The sequence below is a fragment of the Sceloporus undulatus genome, chromosome 5, assembly GCF_019175285.1.
Source record: "Sceloporus undulatus isolate JIND9_A2432 ecotype Alabama chromosome 5, SceUnd_v1.1, whole genome shotgun sequence".
NCBI lineage: Eukaryota > Metazoa > Chordata > Lepidosauria > Squamata > Phrynosomatidae > Sceloporus > Sceloporus undulatus.
In genome coordinates, this window is record NC_056526.1 from 108,853,159 (window position 1) to 108,874,963 (window position 21,805).

Consider the following 21,805-nt stretch of genomic DNA (forward strand, 5'->3'; position numbering starts at 1 on the left):
TGAAATGTATTCACCCACCTACCATGTAGACAGCAGATGATGAGGAGGAGAATTCTTTTGGACAATGAGTCTTAAAGTTCCCCTTTAAATTACTGAAGCCTATGCATACTGGGCCTACAATAAGAATAGACTAGAAAGCTGGGTCAAAGCTAACAAAATGAAATTCAGTAAAGAGAAATGTAAGGTACTGCACTTAGGCAAAAATGAAATGCACAGATATAGGATGGGGGACACCTGGCTGATTGAAATTGCGTGTGAAAGGAACTGGGAGTCCAAGTAGACCACAATTGAACATGAGTCAACAGTAATAAGCAGCAGCTAACAAGGCCAATGATATTTTAGGCTGCATCAATGGAAGTATAGTGTCTAGATCAAGGGAAGTAATAGGTGCTACACTATTCCACCTTGCTGGTCAGCCCATGCATGGAATACTGCATCCAGTTCTGGGCACCACAATTCAAAAAGGATATGGAGAAACTGGAGCGTGCTAAAGGAGGCCTGACTAAATGGGGAAGGGTCTGGAAACCAACCTATGAGGAACAACTTATGAAGCTGGTGATGTTTAGCTTGGAGAAGAGAAGGTTAAGAGGTGATATGATAACTCTGTTCAAATACTTGAAGGGAGGTCATATTGAGGAGCGGGCAAGCTTGTTTTCTCTGCTGCAGAGAACAGGACCCGGAACAATGGATGCAAGCTACAGGAAAAGAGATTCACTTCAACTTAGGAGGAACATCCTGACAGTAAGGGCTGTTCAACAGTGGAACACACTCCTCAGAGAGTGGTGGAGTCTTCCTCCTTGGAGGTCTTTAAACAGATGCGGGATGGCCATCTGTTGGGTATGCTTTGATTGTGAGTTCCTGCATGGCAGGGGGTTTGACTGGATGGCCCTTGTGGTCTCTTCCAACTCTATGATTCTATGATTCATGTAGGAGTGTAAAAAGATTCTCAATGAGGAGGGAAACCACTGGCAATGACTGCCAACAGTGGACCAGCTGAAGCTAGGCTGAATGTAAACCCTTATAGTTTAGGGCTATTGATAACTGCTTAGGCTCAATTACTTGGCATCCTGCTGTGCCACTGCCATTTTTTGCCTTTCCTGCAGGCAGATCTTAGCTAGTAGAGCCAGTGTTATGTAGCGGTTTGAGTGTTGGACTGTGATACTGGAGACCATGGTTTGAATCTTGGTTCAGTCATGAAACCCACTGGATGACTTTGGCCAAATCACACTCTCTCAGTCTGAGGGGAAGGCAATGGCAAATCTCCTCTGAAAAAATCTTATTAAGAAAACATGACTTGAAGCATGAAACGCCATGCTGGTGCCAGTTTTAGAGTTAGGGACTGCGCAGCAACCACACGGTCCTAACCCTAACATGGCGGGCACCGTAACGATGGTGGTACCCCAGTACATGGGCGCTGCCATTGTTATGTAAGCACACATGGTATCTGCACATCACCGCATGGTGCTTATGATCAGCCCTGAGGTGCAAAAAGAACCTGTTTTTTTTCTGGATTATTTTTCCTCCATAGGGAAGCCGAGTAGTTTGGCAGTTTCCCTCCAGAGGAAATTAGGCCACTGGCAGGGCAACCTTTTCAGGCAATCTGTCCCCGCCATTGTTGGTGTGTGCTAACTGTCTTATCTTGCACTGAAGATTACAATACCTTTATGTGTAGCATAACGCTCAAGGTGTGTTTTGGCGGCCGGAGGGGTGGGGGTTGTTCATGACATTAACATTCCAACAGCTAGACATTTACCTTAGATTAAAGACAATTCGTTCCTCCCTCCATTATTCACAGCGTTTGTAGAAAATGAAGCAGTATTAACGTTATTAATTCTGAAGCAATTTATACCAGAAAAGGGGTCAAAGTTAATTGTACCTCTAAGGAAACAATCAAAAAGACATTAAAATCAAAATGTGGCTGCAAAATTTATCCATAGTTCTAAATTAATATTTCACAACGACAGTCAGTAGTCCATAATGAGGTGCTAATGTCTCAGAAACAATGCTCATCTCCCCACAAAAGACCACCAAAGACCAGCCAAGACCAAAAGACCAGCATTTGAGAGATAAGCAGGAAACAGGCAGTCTGGCAATTGCTATCTTAGAGAACGCGAGAAGAACTTTTTACAAATATTAAAAAAAAGTTAAGCAGGACATGAACTGTCAACATGAGGAAGGTCTAAAAGCCTAATTTAAAAAACCTCCTAAAAGGAAACTATATGTTATGAATTCAGCCAAATAAAGCATTTATTTAAAACATTTATAGAGAAAGAGAGAAATTGTGGCAGGAAGACGACACCTACTGTACCAGGCCTAGGATATGGTATCCTCCATCAATTGGACCCAGCGATGGTCGGCACTCTCCTTATGGGCATAATGCCCATTGAAAACAGCTCGAATGTCAGCCATGCTGTACACACAAACAGCAGAGCCCTTGAACACAGAGCTAGAAGAAGAGAAGCACATCATTAACCAAGTTCAGCAGAGACCTGATAAGACCACTCATTCTCAAGACACTCATTTCCAAAGAAAACAGTCAGGACAGAAATATTGTGAGCACTCTCCCCACTTTTTTTTTTGAAGTGAAATGGTTTAAGATATATGGTATGCATTTTCTGAATTGCTTGGCATTGCAGATGTTCCTGCAGATTTATTTTAAAAATAAATCAATCAGAAGCAAGATGATATAGTTCTATGGGTAAACATCTAGAAACTATCTAGAAACAGGGTGACTTCACCATTCTTAAGAATAAGCAGCATAAAGAGACATGATAAGGAGCAGCAGAGCAATGTGTGTAGGAGGAGAGCTGCTGTTAAGCTACCTACCATTTTGTTCTATATAATCTTCATTTTCTTTCATCATCTCCAGTGACCTCCCCCTCAAACCACTACCATCTTTTTGGAGAACAGCTTGTGAATGGAAGGGGACAATTTAGGCATACAGGACCACAGTTACAGCACCATGACCATTAAATAGCAGGACTGCATCTTATTGCGTCTGAAATTTACAGTTTAGGGAGGGGTATTTAAAATATCTGCCAGAGAGCTGCTCTAGTGCCTCACCCACATCCATAGGATGAAAAAATGCCAGTTGAAACGGAATCAGTGCTATATCTATGAGTGTGAAAGGGCCGGGTTAGCAGCTTCCCATCATCTCACCCCCATTATCCCAGTCTAGCTGTCCCATTCTGCCTAACAATAGGATTGGTCATGAAAATAAGGAACAAACAAACAGGAAACAAATCCACCTGGTTTGGTGATGCTATATCTCCATACTCCTAACCATGACCCACAGAGAGAAGACGACCACAAATGAGATGCAAATGAGACAGACACTACTTTCCACAAAGTTTCATCTCAAAGAGGTCTTCCATCCAAACATGTTGGTGACTGGTAATTAAAAATAATATATCAAGTTATTTAAAAATCTTGTTCATCTAAAGGCATTCTTATGAGAAGGGCAAACTTTGACAAACTGCGCTGAAGTCCTAACATATTGGTTTGCATAACCCCCAAACACCTAGCTGTAGGACTCATGTTTTAATTTTGATAAACAGAAGGGATCCAGTGTGAAAGCTGGTTTGGAATACAATGGAGCGCTGTTCTTGGAAGTTAGCCATATACTATATTGTGTACTTGCCTTTCCCCTGTGGAGCTCAATTGAGTCTTGTGCTTAAAAAACATGCCTGTGAGGAACATTAAGCTAGGAGTACGTGCCTTGTCCATGACCACACAGTGAGCTTCCTAGCTGAGGACATGATATGAACCATGATCTCCCACATGTGAACTGAACACAACAGTCACTAAACACCGATTGGATCTCACTAGGTGGCATGAAACAAGCGCTGCTTCTCTGCCTACTCCTTCCTCCTAGAGTTGCTGTAAATAGGAGTAAAAGAATACGAAAAAGTCACAATGCAGTAAATAATTAGGAATAGTAACATACACATAACAAATGCTAACGGGGAAAAAGAAGCATAAACCGAAGATTTAAGTAGTCAGAAGAAGATGACGTGGTCCAGATAAGACCGTAACAAAGGTGTACCTGTGGAGGCGTGGGTCCAACGAACGCAGTGGCTAAAGTGAGGAAAGGCAACTTTGAAACGAGTTGACATATAAATGATTGACAGAAACTAGCATATTGCAGATAGCTTAGTAATCTCTACAAGTAATGCACACTACTCAAAGTACGAACGAGAGAGAGCAATTGTAGTAAGGTGAAGGTAGCAACGGCTAACAGCCAAAAGAGATAAAAGAGTATTTGCTTCACGCGTTGTGGAAGTAGAAATAATATCTTCTGCAATGGAAAACAGATTGATCTTAAAGTTAAGATAATACATCTTTTCTTATTCATAATTTTTTTCTCTCTATCTGTAATGTTGTTGCTACTCCTGAAAAGAAATCCACAGCTCTTCTGTTTTAATCTGCACGGTGTTGCTTATGCATTTTCCCATCCATAATCACTAGTATACCTCATTAATGGTCCTATCCCACCATGCATATATTTTTTTAAAAAAAAATCTGTGCACCCTGTGTGTCTGTTTTTCACCACACATTTCATATAGCTTGCGGCAAGGAAAAAATGCATGCTCAGTCCCTTCAATTTGCCCCTGTTTTAAAGTCAGCATAATGTTGTTGTTGCATGCCTTCAATTCAACCCCAACTAATGGCAAACTTATCATGGTGGTTTCTAAGATTTATTGAGGGGAGACATCCAGGGGTAGCCATGTTGGCTTTTTAGAAAATCCAATCAAAAATCAACCAAACAGTGATACCTTTATTGGCAAATCAAAATGCACAATATATATGTTGCAAGCATTTGAAGCTTCACTGGCTTCTTCATCAGGCAAGGTGTTACAAACCAAGCAGGAGAGAAAAAAACTTTGAAAGATGTTATTTATAGGCCGGCATTTTGCTGTTTCTCTTCTTAATTAAGATGGTATGGAGGCACATATCTTGTAGGCTGGCATCTCCTTCTTCTGGCCATTTGGCAACTAGGAGATTTTCAAAGTTCAGGAAATTTAACATCCATTTGTATCACAACAAAGACACTTCCTTTGCGATCCAATATGTCTCTATCCTTGTGAGGCTGTAGATCCCTTTCCATCATGCAAAAGCATGGAGGCTTCTTGAGAAATCCAATGTCATTTGCCTAACAAAGGGGCCTTATGAAGAAGCCAGTGAAACTTCAAATGCTTGCAACAGGTATACCGTGTATCTTGGTTGGCCAATAAAAGTATCACTGTTTGGTGGATTTTTGATTGGATTTATTGAGGGGAGATTTGCCATTGTGTTCTTCTTAGGATGAGACAGTAAGACTTGTCCAAGGTCACTAAGTAGGCTTCCATGACTGAACAGTGATTTGAACCCTGGTCTACCGGAGACCTAACTCAAAAGTTAACCTGCTAAACCATGCTGGATCTTAGGCGCTTTACAGAGTACCCAAAAAGGGCACTCTGCCGGTGCCCGTGATTGCTGTGCGAAGGAGCCGCAGCAAACAAACCGGCTTCTTTTTGCGGTGCAGAAATGGCATCACAAAGCGCCAATGGCATCACTCGCGGTGTCATTTCCGCCTCACGACATGCAAACACTAGGTGTCCGCGATGTCAAAATGGTGGTGCCCATGTAGAATGGGCACCGCCATTTTGTATGCACTCAGCACATACTAGGGTTAGGGGCGTCCAGAAAGGACGCCCCTTTCTAACCCTAGTACGTGCCGTGCACGTACTTTCCACCCGTGCAGAACGGGCCTTATTGTAGAAAAAAAACTACAAAAACAAAACAACAACCAACCAACCAACCACCACCTCTGACAAAAAGTTACAGACTGAACATATTTATTTATTCACTGGATGTATATCTCACTCCCCCCCCCCTCAAAATGGGATACAAGGCATCTTACAATAGTTGCAAAAGTATAGAACAAAAATACAATATATGTTGTATATATTGTACAAGGATACAACACATGTTGGGCTTTATCAAACCTGGGCAACTGTGAAAAGTTAGGCTGCCTCCCAGGAGATGGTGGAGGGCCGTACTCCATAATGCACCTGTTCTCACACAAAAAAGGTGCTCCAAAACACTATCTGGGAAACATTGGGGCATACTCAACCATTTTCTGTGAGCATTTTTGGGTCCCTAGAGGGCATTTTGAGGCCCCAAAAAATTGTGAGGGGGGCAGGGGAGATCCAAACATGGTGAAAGTGTTCCCCACATGCCCCAGAGGACATTGTGGGGCATTATGAAGCAAAAGAAATAAGCTGACTCGGGATCCCGGACTTTGCTCACACCAGACCTATATGAATATAAATCAAATCCTCTGGGAGTGCACAGATACAGCCTTTGTCAGCCGCAGAAAAAAAGATTAAATAAAAATATGAACAATTGAATTCCTTCTGTCAATATCTTCCTGGAGAATCAATCCAAATTCAAAGCCCGGTGTCCTTAGGTTTGGAAACAGCAGTACAAAAGTATAGCTCACAAATTTGTTAAGAATATCTATTTAAATGCATTACATGATTCAGAGTTATTTTAAGGTCCAAACTGTTTCCTTTATCTTTGGAATGATAATGACATTGGACGAGTAGGCAAATAGCATGTAACATAACAGTATCTATTCCCATCATCTTCCCCTACTCAGCCACACCTGCATGAGTCATAATGACTCACATTGACTCATCTGTGTCCACTAACTGAACTCTACCTCTGCCTCACAGAAGTGATAAATCTGTTTCTGATCTCTATTATTTCGGACACAGATGGAGACTTCCACTTATAAAGGAAGTCTACAGTTCTAATTCCTTAGGGCTATTTTAGGAAGATATAATTTGTTTGTGAATTATCGTTTGTTTTGAAAAAAACTATCGTGCCACTCAAAATTGCCTTGGCATATATACTCAATTATAAGTCGACCTCATGTATAAGTCAAGGGCAGGTTTTGGGGCCAAAATTATGGTTGTTGCCATGACCCATGGATAAATCAAGGGTAAAACTTGGAGGCTCTTTCAGTATGTGTGTGTGCGCACGCGCACGTGTGTGTGTGCATGTGGCAAGAGAGATTCTAACTGAGGCTTTTTGCTTCAGCGTTTCAGCTTTCATTTCATCTTTCAGTCTCCAGAAAGAAGGCAGGAGAGGGACTCTTTGTTTAAAAGCAATCACCCAGGATTCTTTCTGCTTCATGCAAGAGAGAAATAAACTGCACGGGGAATTATGAAAGAGATGCTATCACATTACCATATTGATCTGTACATAAGTTGACCTGGGATTTTGGGCTCAATTTTTGGGCATAAATTTCTCGACGTATAGACAAGTATATATGGTGATTGACAAGATTATTCTGTACACTTTTTTGTTTTCTTCTACACATTTTTTTTAAATGACTGACCTCTTGTATTATTTCTCCAGCTGCTGAAGAAGATGAAAGGTCCCTAATTTATTTATTTTTTACTACAATTAAAGTCCAAATAATAGTTAAAACTTAAAATTACTCACGCAGTTCATCAAAATGTGTATCTGCTCCCTCTGGGCCAGGAATTGAGCAAACTAGTCTTGCTTTCAGGAATGTTGTCCACTTGTTTATCAGACTCCGTTGACCTCCCATGTCATTCTGATTTAAAAGAAAGTAGGTTGTTTATAGTTTCTGCTGAACAGAAACAAGATTTTTATCTAGCAACTGTGAACACAGAGCTGGGGCAACCAGAGAGTCATGTTATACGGGTAGAAGATCAGGAAGTACACTATACCCCCCTACACCTGTAGGACTACCAGTCACTGCTACCACCATGTCTGTGCCCCCCAGATGCACTACCACTTGCTGCACCTTCCTGCTCATTGAGTACTTTACTGCTGCTTTAGTAAATACTGTTTGCCGCTAGAATAAAGAAACACTAACTCCTCCAACAGGACTTTGGATTACCACTCTTACTGAAAGATGTGGGAGAAGGAAGAGATAATTTGTAAAAGTCAAGAGTAGGGATGGAAAAATATTTATAAATAGTTGAAAAAACGGTTTTAAGGTATTTTTTCCCTAGTGTTAGGAAACCCTGAAGAGGAAAATCCTAGACAGGTAAGAATTTTCACAGTTCTAGCCTGTGCATATATGTGCATCAAATATGCCTGTAGTGGGGATGAAAATTCCTTTTTCTCTGTAGAAAAGAAGTTTCCTGCACAGAAAACAGCACACTTTGTATAGAAAATAACATTTCCACACAGAAAACAGAATTTTCTGTCAGAAAACATTTCTGCAAAGAAAAATATTGTTTTCTGGGCAAGAAGCTTGTTTCCTGTGCAGAAATGTTGGTTGCTCTGCAAGCAATGCTCTCTTTATGCAAAAATTCTATGTTTATTAATATAATAAATCTTGAACTAGAATAATTGTTGAACCGTGAATAGTTTTTGAAATCTGTGCAGCTCTCTATTACTCAGAGTGAAGACAAAAATTGTAACATTCTTTGTTCTTGTGTGAACAAAATTTACAATGATTTTCATCCCTAGTCAAGAGCGCTTCTTTCCTTTCTCCTACTTTATTATATTTTAAAATGAAAGAAGCAAATGAGGTGCAAATGAGAAACATTCAGGTAAATCATGTAACACTGATAAAATAAAATATGAAAAGAATACTGCCAACTGATGAACAGAAAAAAGGCATTAAAAACAATCCTTTGGTAGACTAATAGATGGCACATTCTCAGTTAGTTTACTGACTGACAGCAGTAACTCTCAGAGATATATAGAAAATGTCATTTACATTGGAACACGCTGGAATAAGGGTGTTAAACTGAAGGTGCCTCTGCAGTATTGTTTTTCCTATCACAGACTAATATAGGTAACTCTCTGGAAATAGCAGTTGACTTTTATCAATGTATCTTCTACAGTCATTCCTCCATACAGGTGGTGGTGGTGGCGTTCTGGACCCTCCACCCCATGGATACTATATATTGCGGGACCTCAAGTCCCCTTATTATCTGTGGACACCAACGAACATGTGGCCATGTCAGTGTGGCTGCATGCATGTTCCAGCATTGATGATAATGGGGTGGGGCCACCCATGGATAGCTAGCCCACTGGTATGGTGGTCCAACTGTATGTCGGTATTTGCTCCTTTCAAATAGTTTTTATTAATTTATATCAGCTGTTTTTTTCTCTCAAAAGATTTTTTGCTACTCTCAGAGGATCTGTCCTCTCCTTGTTCTGTTTTTTATTACAGTCAAACTCACATTACCATAAAAGATTTGTCACAGGATTGTCAAAGGAACTAACTCAAAACATCATAAAGTCTGTATATCCAGCTACTTCTTCTTTTTCTTTCCCCAGAGCATTCATTTCATATGGTGGCAGCCTCAAAAATTATTATTCAACAGTAACAATGGACTTAAAAATTAGGACCCTTTCCTCCATTCTTTGGTTTGATTCTGCTAAACATAGTCAAAACTGTTTTCTACACATTGTAAAGTAGCAGAATTATCTTTTAAAAGTGGCCTATTTTTTATTTTTTTTAAAAAAATAATAACTGTCTTTCTTTTCCTGGAAATACATTTGGTGTTTCTATTAGGGTTCAGTGAGTTTGTCAGTTTTGCTGTTTACCATACCTGAACTGTTTAAATCTTGAATTGTGTATGAAGAAATTTCATAGATCAAAAGAAGAATGGAACAAAATTCTCACATAATTTCATTTTCATTCATAAGGCACAATTCTTCCCAGCAGATATTGTAGTCAGACCTCAGTATCCACAGATTTTCATCCATGAATTCAAGCATCCACAGCTTGAAATATAAATTTCCAAAGCAAACCTTGTTTTTGCCATTTTATATAAGGGCCACCATTTCACTGTGGCATTGTATTTAATGGAACCTGAGCATCCACAGATTTTGGTATCCATGGGGGGTCCTGGAACAAAACTCCAGCAGATAGTAAGGAGCCACTGTATCAGTCAAGCATGTAAGCAGTTAAAGAAGATCTTCTCTCTCTCTCTTTCTCTCTCTCTCTCTTTGTGTGTGTGTGAAAATGTAGCAACTGTAACTCGGTAAGCTGAATAAAAAAAAATCAAAACCATTCTAAAATTATCTAACTGCATCAGTTAACAAACAGTACCTGGAATCTTTAAATTAATTTTGCTTCAGGTAAAACCAGGTAAAATGATAACTGTAATGATCCCTGGTCTTACCTATTTTCCGTTCCCTGGAAAGTGTGTCTAGATGTTGAGGGGAGGGGAGCTTTCCAATGGCCTCCATTAAGAGACCAGAGAGCTTCACACCAAGCCCCAGTCATGTGCAGGGAGAAGATGATAGAATATAAATTATCAAGTCACCTTCCAAGTGTCCTCTTTCTCTTGGATCACTACAACCCACCCTCAGTGCAGTGTGAACTATGATGGTTGCTTTGGAACCAGTTAGAAACTTTCCCCCTTTTTACCTGGTCTTAATTTGCCTACCTCATACTGTACCTGAAGAGTCATGGATAATTGACTATGGGTGATGGTGTTAAGTAGGTGTCATTTGGGAGGTAGTGGGGGATAATATAAGATTGGCGTGCACCACGGTACTCCTTTGGTGAAGGGTGGGCATAGTTTTTAATCCATTTATATGAACAGAGGATCTAACCTGTTGTTGAAGAATCTACAACTTGTTGGTCATGTTTACAATAAACCTCATTACATTGGTTGAGAAGGATATTTTACTAAAGAAAAGTTTTATTTTCACTATAAACAACAATTTAACTAGCACCTACCACTTAGCAATCTCTTAAAATGAAACAGCAAACAAGTTTTTACCTTGATGTGCCTCTTTCCCTGGTACCTATAAGGAAGTGCCTATAAAAAGTCTATTCACACTTGTGCTGGGGTGTTAGAGACACGAATGAGGAGACTGCCAAATGCAAGGCAAAGAGTTTACTCTGGGAAATCACTCCCAGTAAAGCTATAATCACATTGAAAACTGGAACCTTTTCTGGTGCCTCCCCACTCCCCCCAAAAATACAGAAATAAAGAAATTCAAGGCAATTAGATCTCTGAGTGAGGCCCTCTTAATAATAACACAGAGCTGTTATACCTTTAAGACTGTCGGATTTATTATGGAAAAAAACTTTGTTGTTTTTGTTGCAACTGACTAACATTATTACCCTTCTGGAAACTATTACACTGAGTGGAAGGCCTTTTAATGATACTAGAAAGACAATGTAGCTATCTTGTAGATCATCACATACAGTTCATCATCTCTCTAGCTGCACTCATATCTGGCAATAACAGCTGGGAAAATCACACATAGCCACCTAAGGGGGAAAATATTGCTTTCACAGCTATCACATTTTAATATTTTAACAGTCTAGCCCAAAGTTATGTAAGTGTTGCAGCTATCAGATACCTCGGTGACATTTAGAAACACATGGCTGTAAAAAAGCATAATATAGAGATGAAATTCAGTGTGTCTTTACACTTGGTTATCATAAAATGAATTCTCTTCCCTCCCTCTCTCTTCCCCTTCAGCCAACCACAGTTTTCTGAATATGACAAGTGTATCAAGGCTCTGAGCAGCTGCTGCCAGAGTCCTCACCAACTGCTACATATTTATTTTATTTGTATCATGATATTCCACACAGAAAAACAGTGCTCAGAGAAGATATCATTTTTTTAAAAAAAGTTTGAAAATATTTTTGAACAACTAAGAAATAAAACCATTAAAATCTTCATATCATCAAGCAATTAGAACAATGTAAAAGGTTAGTTTGAAGAGATGTGTTGCCATTAACTTTCCAAAAAGCAGTGAGACTGGAAGATGTTTTTAGCTTCAAAGGCAGTTTATTCCAAGAACAACAAAATAAGGGTATAATAAAGTATACCACAGAGGTATTCTTTCAATGAGCCCTTTTCTGGAAGACAACACCCAGACATGTTCATGAGACAGGCAGTCCCTTCAAACAGACATCTTTAAGCCATGTATAATTTTAAAGGTTAAAACCAATACACACTGAGTCAGATATATGAAGCAAATAGCAACCAGTGGAGTTCTTTCAATACTGGGAACATAATGTTAGTACCATGCACCAATTGACAGTTATATTAACTGCAGCTCCCAGACACTCTTCAAGGATAGGCCAATGTTGAGTGTACTGCAGCTGTTAAGGTACGACATGGCTGGTTGCTGCCAAACCAGGTTGGCTCAAAAGCAGGTTGGAGCTTTTGCATGAAATGGAGATGTGCAAAAGCAATCCTTGCCACTCTTACCACCTAGAAGTCCAGATAAAGATGGAGCCATGGAACACTGTGGGCCTGTGCAGACCAGCATTTTGTGGTGGCCTGTGGGAAGAGTCAGGGCTCAGTGTCCTGACGATGCTTGCCTTAACTCTGCCGACATGGTGCCATGATGGTGTATGCCACACCAGACAGCGCACGCCATCATGGCACACCTCCGACACTGCATCCAAATGACACAGCACCAAAAGGGAACCATGGCTATGGAACCCCTTGGAGGGTGCAAAAAGGAACTGATTTTTATGGCTCCTTTTTGAGCCCTCCAGAAGCCAGATCGGGGTCATGGCATGAGGTTGCCACAGCCCCAATCAGCTAGGAATGGGGCAGCTTCCCGCTACCCCTTAAGGGCAATCTGTGCAGCCCCTGAGAAACTCATCTTTCATATGGAGCACATATCCTTCCAGAACACACTGTATCCTATTGTCCAAACAAGACTGTCTGACCCAAAGGCATAATGTCAGCTTGCTCACCTTTACCCAGGCCATTATCAAATGCAGGTTAAATTCAAGAAAATATGTGGGAGTCATCTGCATATAAATAATACATTATTTCAACACTCTACATAGCCAGTCTTGGGACTCATTCCCACTATGATTTACTTCGAATGGCAGATTAGGTTAAATGTCTGTCATCATCAGTTTTGATCAAAAATTGCCTGTGACAAAATGAAAACACAAGAAAACATGCAACCTGGAGGACACTGGGTGGCATTTTGGGTCTATGTTTTTGTGGTGGTAGATTCCCAAGTTGGGAGGAGGGGGTTCTATACAAATTCTTAACTCATGACTGTTGCCCATCCCTGATGCAGACACTGAACAACAAGGGTGCAACCTAACAGAACACTGCAAGACAACCCCCAGTAAACAATCCTGCTAGGATACGATAGTAGAATGTACTAAAGGCTGCTGAGAGATCCAGGCAAACTAACAAGGCCATTTTTCAAAACCAATCCTAGTACAGGTCATCCATAGAATCAACTAAAGCAGTCTCTAAACCCACATGTCAGCTTAAAATCCTCCTGAAATGGATCCAGATAATCTGATTTGTAGTAGAAAGTACCATGACACTTTGCCAAGCCTGTAACAGAGTATTGCAAAACTTGTTAAACTCTTGCTAGACTTTGCTAAATCACTTGCAGTTTAAAAAAAAAAACGCCTCTTCACTGTCCTACAAAATTTATTCAGGTGAGATCTGAATAAAGCCTGGTGGCCTGGACTCAGTTTATGGACAACAGCTGCCTGCTCTGGCACTCCAACTGCTAAGTGCCCTAGCAAATTACTGGCAGGCATGGAACAAATGATGAGACAACTGTTCCCTTTCTTTTCTGTTTAAAGATGGGGATTGTCCTTCACCTACAAGGCTGCACTCAGTTCTAGAGAAGTGCTCTTAGGGCCATTTTCCAGTAGTGTGTACCCCAAAGGCAAAAATTGTGGCACCTAATATACTAGTATAATTATCTTCCAGTAATGCAGCCTTCACTTTATTTTAACCTTTCAGAGTGGGAAACACACATATATATATACACACACACAAATATCACTAAATGATGAAATAATTGTGTCACAGGGAAGGGTGTATGGTCATATAAAGAGCTCCAGAGGGCCAGTTGAAATCCCGGGAGAGCCAGATTTGTATCTAGGATCTGCCATTCCTTCCCCCTGGTTTCAAGTGTGGTGGCAGGTGGTGGCAGATGTTTCTTGCTCTGTATTACACATTCCTCACACTGGAGATAGAAAGAATATTCACCATTTTCATTTCCTAGTTCAAAATGTGTTTCCTGATACTTGAGTGATCCAGCCAGGAAGAATAATACAGTGAGGAGAATTTTGTGTAGTTTTCATCTGGTACAGTCAACCTTCCATATCCATGGATTCTTTAATCATGCATTCAACCATCTATGGCTTGAAAATATTCATAAAAATATAAATTTCAAAAAGCAAACCTTGATTTTTCCATTTTAATTATTTTTGATTTTGCCATTTTACTATGCCATTGTATTTAATAAGACTTGAGCATAAATGTATCTCTCCCATTTTGGACACAACCAGGAAACATGGACAGAAAAAGTGCAGACATTTTTATTCTTTCTGCTTTGGTGTCATGACAGAAGCTGCCTCTACTAGCCATGTAGCATGATGAAACTGTCCGCAGGATACAAAATGCATACTGTATCATTCATGGGGGGTGGGAAAGGACACATGCCAGAAAAAAAATTAAGAAAACATCTGCAACTTGCCATTCTGAAATCTATTGTAAGTAAAGATGACATATATCAAGAAAAAGACCAGCTGAAAGCATAGCTTTTTCTTGACATCAATCAAGCTGGAGGACATCAGGAAATGCAAATGCATTCAACTTTAAAAACAGTAATTATGGCTAACAGCTGCATAAGTCAAACCAGACAACAAGTGGAATTTGAAAAAGTTGCTTATTAATTAGTGCCTCTGGCAAGTTATGCAAAAGCATCCATCAAAGTGAATTCCTGGCAGAAGCAAAAGGAAATAACTGGAAGTCAAAAAGAAAGAAGCTGGCATCATAAATATCTCTTGACCTGTCAAGCATTTATAACTTTGCCGATAGCACCACCAAAAAGAAATCAGATCATCAGGGTTACACTACAGAAAGTATTTCAATCAGCATTAATACATTGACTGAGCAATTCTGGGAGGAAAAACTACAAAGACAGCCTTTCTAATGCTCTATTCCATAAAGCTATTTATTTCACATGCACCATTACATTTGTGGTTCCCCAGTAATAGTACTTAGTCTTGCTAAATCCATCATTGCTTACAGTGCTTTCATGCAAGAAAACCAAGTCCATGGTGCAATGATGAAATTGTTTGTAGTTAAGAGGATGTCTTTTGTTGTTGTTGTGAATTTGTTACTGTAGTGTCTAATAGCAAGATACAAGTTTGTTAACACCAAAAAAAAATATCTAGACTAAAATATGGGTTTTGATCCAATAAGCAGTGAAAACTCTATGCATGAGATCTATTTATGCAAAATTTTCTGTGGGAGGGAACACCCTATCAAGATGCAGGATACACAATTTAACTGCTTTCAATGCTGTTAAAAATGAGAAACATGTCTGGGGGGAAAATGTGGTACCCTAAAAAGAAAGAAAGAAAGAAAGAAAGAAAGAAAGGCTCATTGTATAGGGATTCAAAATCCAGGTTCTAACTGCTATGCCCTCAAAGTCATGGGCTTGGAAGAATGAACCTCTCCATTTTGCCTTCTCCTACATTCACATTCTTTAAACACAAACTCTTTCTGTCTCAGAGATGAAGAATGGTGCAATACATACGACACTAAAGCGTCGTGCTCGCGCTGTGCTAGGGTTACAAGACTGCGCAACAACCACACGGTCCTTAACCCTAGCACATACTGATGGTGGCATAATGGTGGTGCCCCATATACATGGGTGCCACCATTATGACATAATGGACGCATAGCGTCTACATGTCACATCGTGCCAGTTACGTCATGAGTGCATGGCAGAAAAAGAACCCGCTTTTTGCGGGTTCTTTTTCCTGCAGAGCAAAGCCGCATGGTTTGGCCAATGTTGTCAATTTTGGGTCACTCTTATAAAAAATGATCATTACCTCAAAATGTAATAGCCCAGGACAAGTTGAACCTAGCTGATATCTAGAGTCAATAAACTATGGAATAATAACATTAATGACCTGGCAGCTTTGGGCTGAACAGAATATGAAGTAATTCAAGGCATATTACCTTCTAGCAAAAACAAGGATAACCCAAGACAACTTCCAATGTAGGAAACAATAAAAATTGTGATTGGGAAATATTTACAAAAAGCAGTGGCCTCTGCCTTACTTTGTAAATTAGGATTATTGAAATCTATAATTTATTAATACCAATTTTTGTACAGAGAAGGCATTTTACAGCAGTGAAACAACAAGAAGGAGTGGGAAAGTGAAAAAAAAGTTTTCTGAATAAGCAAAATCATAAAACTTTTTAAAGAGCTGCAATTTTCTCTCATCAGATGCATAAAATGAAGGGGTTTGTTGTGGAAAATCCAGCTCCTGGATCAGAAAATACATAAAATATATCCAGATTTTTTTCTTTTTGAGTTATTTTTGGTGTAGTTCCTAACAGACAAATTTAAGGCCACACTCTAAAAATAACTTTAGGATGATTACTATGAAGAAGATTCAGGCAAAAATGAAGAAATAAAAAGAAGGATATTTTGCAAGAATGTAAAACTGAACCCTTTCCCTAATTCACTGAAGCAACTTGAAATAATAAAGAATGCTGATCATCATGGCATGTGTTTCACAGTTCATCATGCTTTTGTTTACCCACTGCTAGTCAAAATTGTACATCTCAAGGACCTCTGATGAGGATACTAACAGTGAAGTGGCAGGCCTAGACAATGAGAAAACAGACAAAGGCAGAACAAAGGCAGAAAGAGTTACACCTGACTTGGGAACAGATGAGGAAACCACTTGGACTTCACTCTGTTGCCTAGTTCAAAGACATTCAAGATCAGATTGGCATCTGAACCAGGTTTCAGCAGTGTGTCATTGTTTATCTTAATGTTCTGACTAGTATGCCCTTTCTTCATATCTTATGAAGAACAAGTTGAGCCAAAGCCTACCTTAAAAATGCCAGTTCATTTTGGTGCCCCCAAGAAGCTTCATGTGACATCTATAAATTGAGAACCGGACATACCACAATAGAATTACTATTTGGCCCATCAGCACTTAAATCTGGGTAAATTTGAAAGCCATCTCAAAGACCAAAATACTTCATCAGTGCACTATCTTCAAAATGTCTAAAAGAAAGGGACATTGCTAAATTGCTGCTTTACCCCCCCCCAAAAATAAAAAAATCAGTTAATATGTGGAGGTTCCTAGCCAGGTTAACAAATTTTGAGAGACATTTTACATGTGTTCACACATATGCCTTTCTTTTCTATGGTGTTCAAAACCCACTGTTTATTTTAAATACCCAATAGGAGGGTAGCTCTGTGAAAAGGCGTTAGCTTTTCATTTCATGTCTACAAAATTCCCAGGCCAAACTCATTCATATTCATGTTCACTCTTTTCTTTCCCCCTCTTTTAAAAATAATTACTCAAACTGTGAGACTGAGTATGATGGATGTGTGATGTGATGAGTGAGTGAACACTGATGGACACAAAACACAGATTACAGAGAATAGGAGGAAGAATATATAAGGAGGAAAACAACGTTGACTGGTGCTGGGGAATGAAACTAAAGTCTATATTTTTTTAAAGTCCTCATTTATAAAATGAAGGCTGTACTTATTAAGTGCATGAGAGAAAGGTTTGCAAAAGCTTGGTTCAACATTAAAATAATAAAGTGCCTAATGACACATCAAGACTAAAATATTTTATTTGACATAAACTTTTATGAACAGCAGCACACTGCATCAGATGCATATGATGAAGTGGGCTACATTCCATGAAAGTATATACTGAATAAACGGTATAAGTCTTTTAAATGTCCCTAGATTCATTGTAGTTTTTGCTGAAATGTGGAAATCATTAAAATAGTCATGATCTTAACTCAGGCACAACATCAGAACATTGCATCCTTTAATAGCTGCCAGTGTTCAAGATTACTGGCTCCACCTCTTCCCCCAGAGCCACAGTTTTAACTTCTCATAGTTGCGTGAAGCAGTAATACATCAAGGTAGTGTGGGAATTTAAAATGGTTGCTTCTAGTTTCAATAGAGAGCTATGACACTGCTGAAACCAGACTCCATCAGACAGGAAGCAGCACAGGGCACTGTGTGGATGATCTCTTCAAATCTGGACCCAGTTCTGTCTAAACTCTGGGAGGGGGTCAGCTGACAAGTGGTGACAGTGCTTTTCTTGTACCAGTGTGTTCTTATTTATTGAATATATAATGGGCTCTCTATCAAAAGCAATGACCTCATGGAAATCTTTTACAAATCTGCCTGGTATAAATAATTGTTTGCATTAAGCATAAATAACAGTGACTATAGAATGATATGTACTTTATACTTTTTTCCATCGTGTTCATATTCAGCCATGTCATTTTGTGAAATACTTATTGTACTACTGCAGATTATTTCTGCTATTGCTTTTTGCACTCCCCATAACTTCATTTTCATAGAGCCTGAGATTTAAAAATGCCTTGCACCTTCCCACTTCAACATAGGTTAGCAACAGCATATATAAAGATAAGTCCAAATAAATGGCCTGTTCCTGCACTGTAATTGGTTTGCCATTCATGGTTTGAGCTTCTGTAGATGACAAGTCCCAGCTTTTTCACTGGATGCATGTGGATGAAGCAGCAGAAGCAGGTATGTGCACCCACTGAAAAGAACAGGACTTAAGGTCCCACATTTTTTGCTATCTGCAGGGGGTGGTCTCTGGAACAGATCTTCCACAGATAGTAAGGGCATACTGTATGATGTCAGTAACACTCACTATTAGGTTCCCTGAAATAAAATTTAAAAATCACCCTGATATTCAGTTCACTTTACTTCTTCTAATCAGCAACTATTCTCTCCAAAACTGAACTCAGACAGATGAGTGGACATATATTTGGAAATTAAAATTGGAATACTCAAAATTAGACAGATTCCCAAATATGCAGAAACAGGTTTGCAAATGAAAATAAAAGCTATATTGTCATTGTTTTTTAAAAATGGAAATATGCGCAGACAAGCATCTGTGAGCTATGGAATGCTGCGCGTTTACTGGAAAAAAAAGGAAAGAAACATGGAGGATGGAAGAAAAGGAACTAACTTGCTCATGCCCTAGAAACTTTAAGTAACTTGAAGCAAGTTATTGTCATTGACCCTTTACAGACCGGCGAAAAGTGCCGGCCAATGGGTGGGGTGAGAGTTGAACATTCCCATGCTTGAGGCCCTACTGTCACCTGTGGGCCATCATCTTCATGAGTGCCCATTTTATTGAGGCGCACCATGATAAGGCACCTCTAGCGTAACATCCAAATGATGCAGCAATATAGGGGCATAATCATGCTGCACACACCCCTTCGAGGGCACAAAAGGAAGCCGGTTTTTCCGACTTCTTTTTGTGCTCTACAGAGGCTGGATCCGTGCAAGAGCATTTGGTTGCCAATCTTCCTGCCAGTCTGTAGAGTCTCATTAAGTTTTAAGAATACTCCTTTCCCTTAATGATATAAGGACATTTCAGAAAGAAGAAAAGGAACAATGAAATCTACCTAGTTCCACTGAACCTCTCCTTACAATAAAACCCTCAAGTTCAAGGCTGGCAGTCTGAAACCTAAACCCTTTAGCCAACACAAAAAGAACACAATGGCACATTCCGGACAGGCCCTATGGGGTACCGTCGTTACACGCGAGGGGCGGCGCTTCCTGATACGCCTTGCCCCTCGCTCGTAACGATTACGTCAAAATGGCGGCGGCGCCACATACAGATGGGCACCGCCATTTTGATGTCGCAGACGCACAGTGTCCAGACGTCACATGCCGGAACTGACGCCGTGAGTGCGTGCCTTGAGCCTTGCGGTGCCTCTTCCAGGTCACAGGAAGAAGCGCCATTTTGGCGCTTCTTTCTTGCTGCGCCCGGGAACCATGCAGTTTGGCTGCTGCGGTTCCCGGAAGCAGCAACCGGCAGCAGCGTGAGACCACCCGTTTTGGGCGGTCTGTAACGTGCCAATATTGCCTTGTCCCAGAGATTTTTCCATACTGCTCCATTAAAGCACTTTTTAAAAACTGATTCCATTTTAACTGCTTTAGTTCTATTTTATGGGAGGAAGATTCTCAGCCAGAGAGCTCTTCTTGTATCTCACCAAAGCACAAAGCCCAGGATTCCATAGGATGTAGCTATGGTAGTTGAAGTGTAATCATACCACTATAATTGTATTGTGTGGAAGAGTTCTTGGTTAATTGACTTGTCTATCAAACACAAAGTTTGACTGTCCTTTTATCACTTCAGATAAATTCTTGAAAAGAAGGAGGGCAGAAGTTAAAAAAGTTATCCTTTCCCACTTTTGCCTCCAGAAATCCTTTTCCCTATGGAAAAAAACCTGAATAGCACCACAAGGCTCCCAGGAGGTGAAAATTTGCACATGTGTATCACACTTTCCCTATTCAAATCAAAGAGGCTTAAAAGCTATTACGTTTGTCAAGATTTTGTCCACATTATGAAATGATCAGTAAATTCATGACAGTTTGAAACAAATATACAACAAGATATCCCATATATTATCACATCCAAAACCTTGACGGTAAACACTGCCCTATAGATATTCATGATGGGAAAAACAACACAAACCTTCCAAGTCAAACTGTAACATCTGGCAAATCTTTACAGGAATGTTTCCTGCTTTGGCTGTTTATGGGATAGCAGACATGGAAATGAGATCACTCCAATGACCATCTGCTTTTCTAAATGCCATCTCTCAATGTACATAAGTGATATAAAACATTAATCCATAGGTCTGAAAGCCCCACTAGCTGCTGTTTGTAAAATGCCTGTGGGAAAGGCCATTAGAAAAAGGTGCCTATTTGGCAAACCCACACAAATTTTATCTAACACAGGGCATTCTGGATCAGTGAGCAGAGAACAAAAATAATTAAGAGGTATGTTCCTGTCTGCTAATTCAACAACATGTCTGGGCAAGATCACCAGAAAGTAGAATGGCTTCAGTGCTGGCATAAATTAATAGATGTACAAGAGGATTAAGCTTTTTTTTTCTTCCACTTTACTAGGGGCAGGAGAAACTGAAGTAAAGTTTTGAACCTAGTGACTGGTTCATTGGGGAAGAATCTGAAGGATCAGGCAAAAAGGAAAGGTGAAGTCCCTCTTAATTTAAAATCCTTCAATCATTTTGTCCCACCTGTCTTCCTTCCCATTATCCACTGGCCTTTCTATGATGAGTTCTCACTAATTCCATGTTCCACAACTCTCAAACAGTTTTTAAATAATATCAATTTTGGTTTTTATATAAAATGCATTGTGATTTTAATAATAATAATAATAATAATAATTTATTCAGATTTAAAAATGTAAGTTCTTTTGCTAACCATCTAAAGGTCTTAGTGGCATGGTTCTGAATTCTGATAGACTTACATCTGAGGGAAGAGTGGGCAACTGTGGCTTCCAGCTATATTTGAATTTCAACTCCAACAACCACTTACAACCGGCTATGTTATCTAGGGTGGATGGAAATTGTAGGACACTTGATGGGATACTGGGGTTAAGATTTTTGTAGACCAAATTAGATTTTACATGTTAGACTACAAATTAGAAGTTATCCAGTTGGACAGGTCAAATAAAATTTCACATGTGCAATTAAATCATCAAAGCCAATAGAGTTATAACTGCACAAATGTGCTGCTGTGGAAGTTCAACACTGTGTGAACTGAACATCTGGGTGTCAGATTAAAAACAAAGTTCTGCTCCATTTTTCTGGCTAAGACTTGTTTTGAAAGAAAGAAAGAAAGAAAGAAAGAAAGAAAGAAAGAAAGTCAGACTACTAAAGGAACACTATTCATGTGTTCCTTTTGCTCATTGGGTGGAGTTCTAGGAATAGATCAAATATATTAAAGG

General features: G+C 39.7%; 1 protein-coding gene across 1 annotated transcript in view; it reads right to left on the minus strand.

Annotated features, from left to right (window-relative positions):
* SEMA3D (semaphorin 3D) overlaps window positions 1–21,805 on the minus strand; it is a 175,921-nt gene that overhangs the window by 42,799 nt on the left and 111,317 nt on the right. The window contains 4 exon segments of the mRNA XM_042469528.1: window positions 2,304–2,331; window positions 2,333–2,471; window positions 6,223–6,263; window positions 7,491–7,609. Coding sequence (XP_042325462.1) covers window positions 2,304–2,331; window positions 2,333–2,471; window positions 6,223–6,263; window positions 7,491–7,609 — 327 coding nt within the window.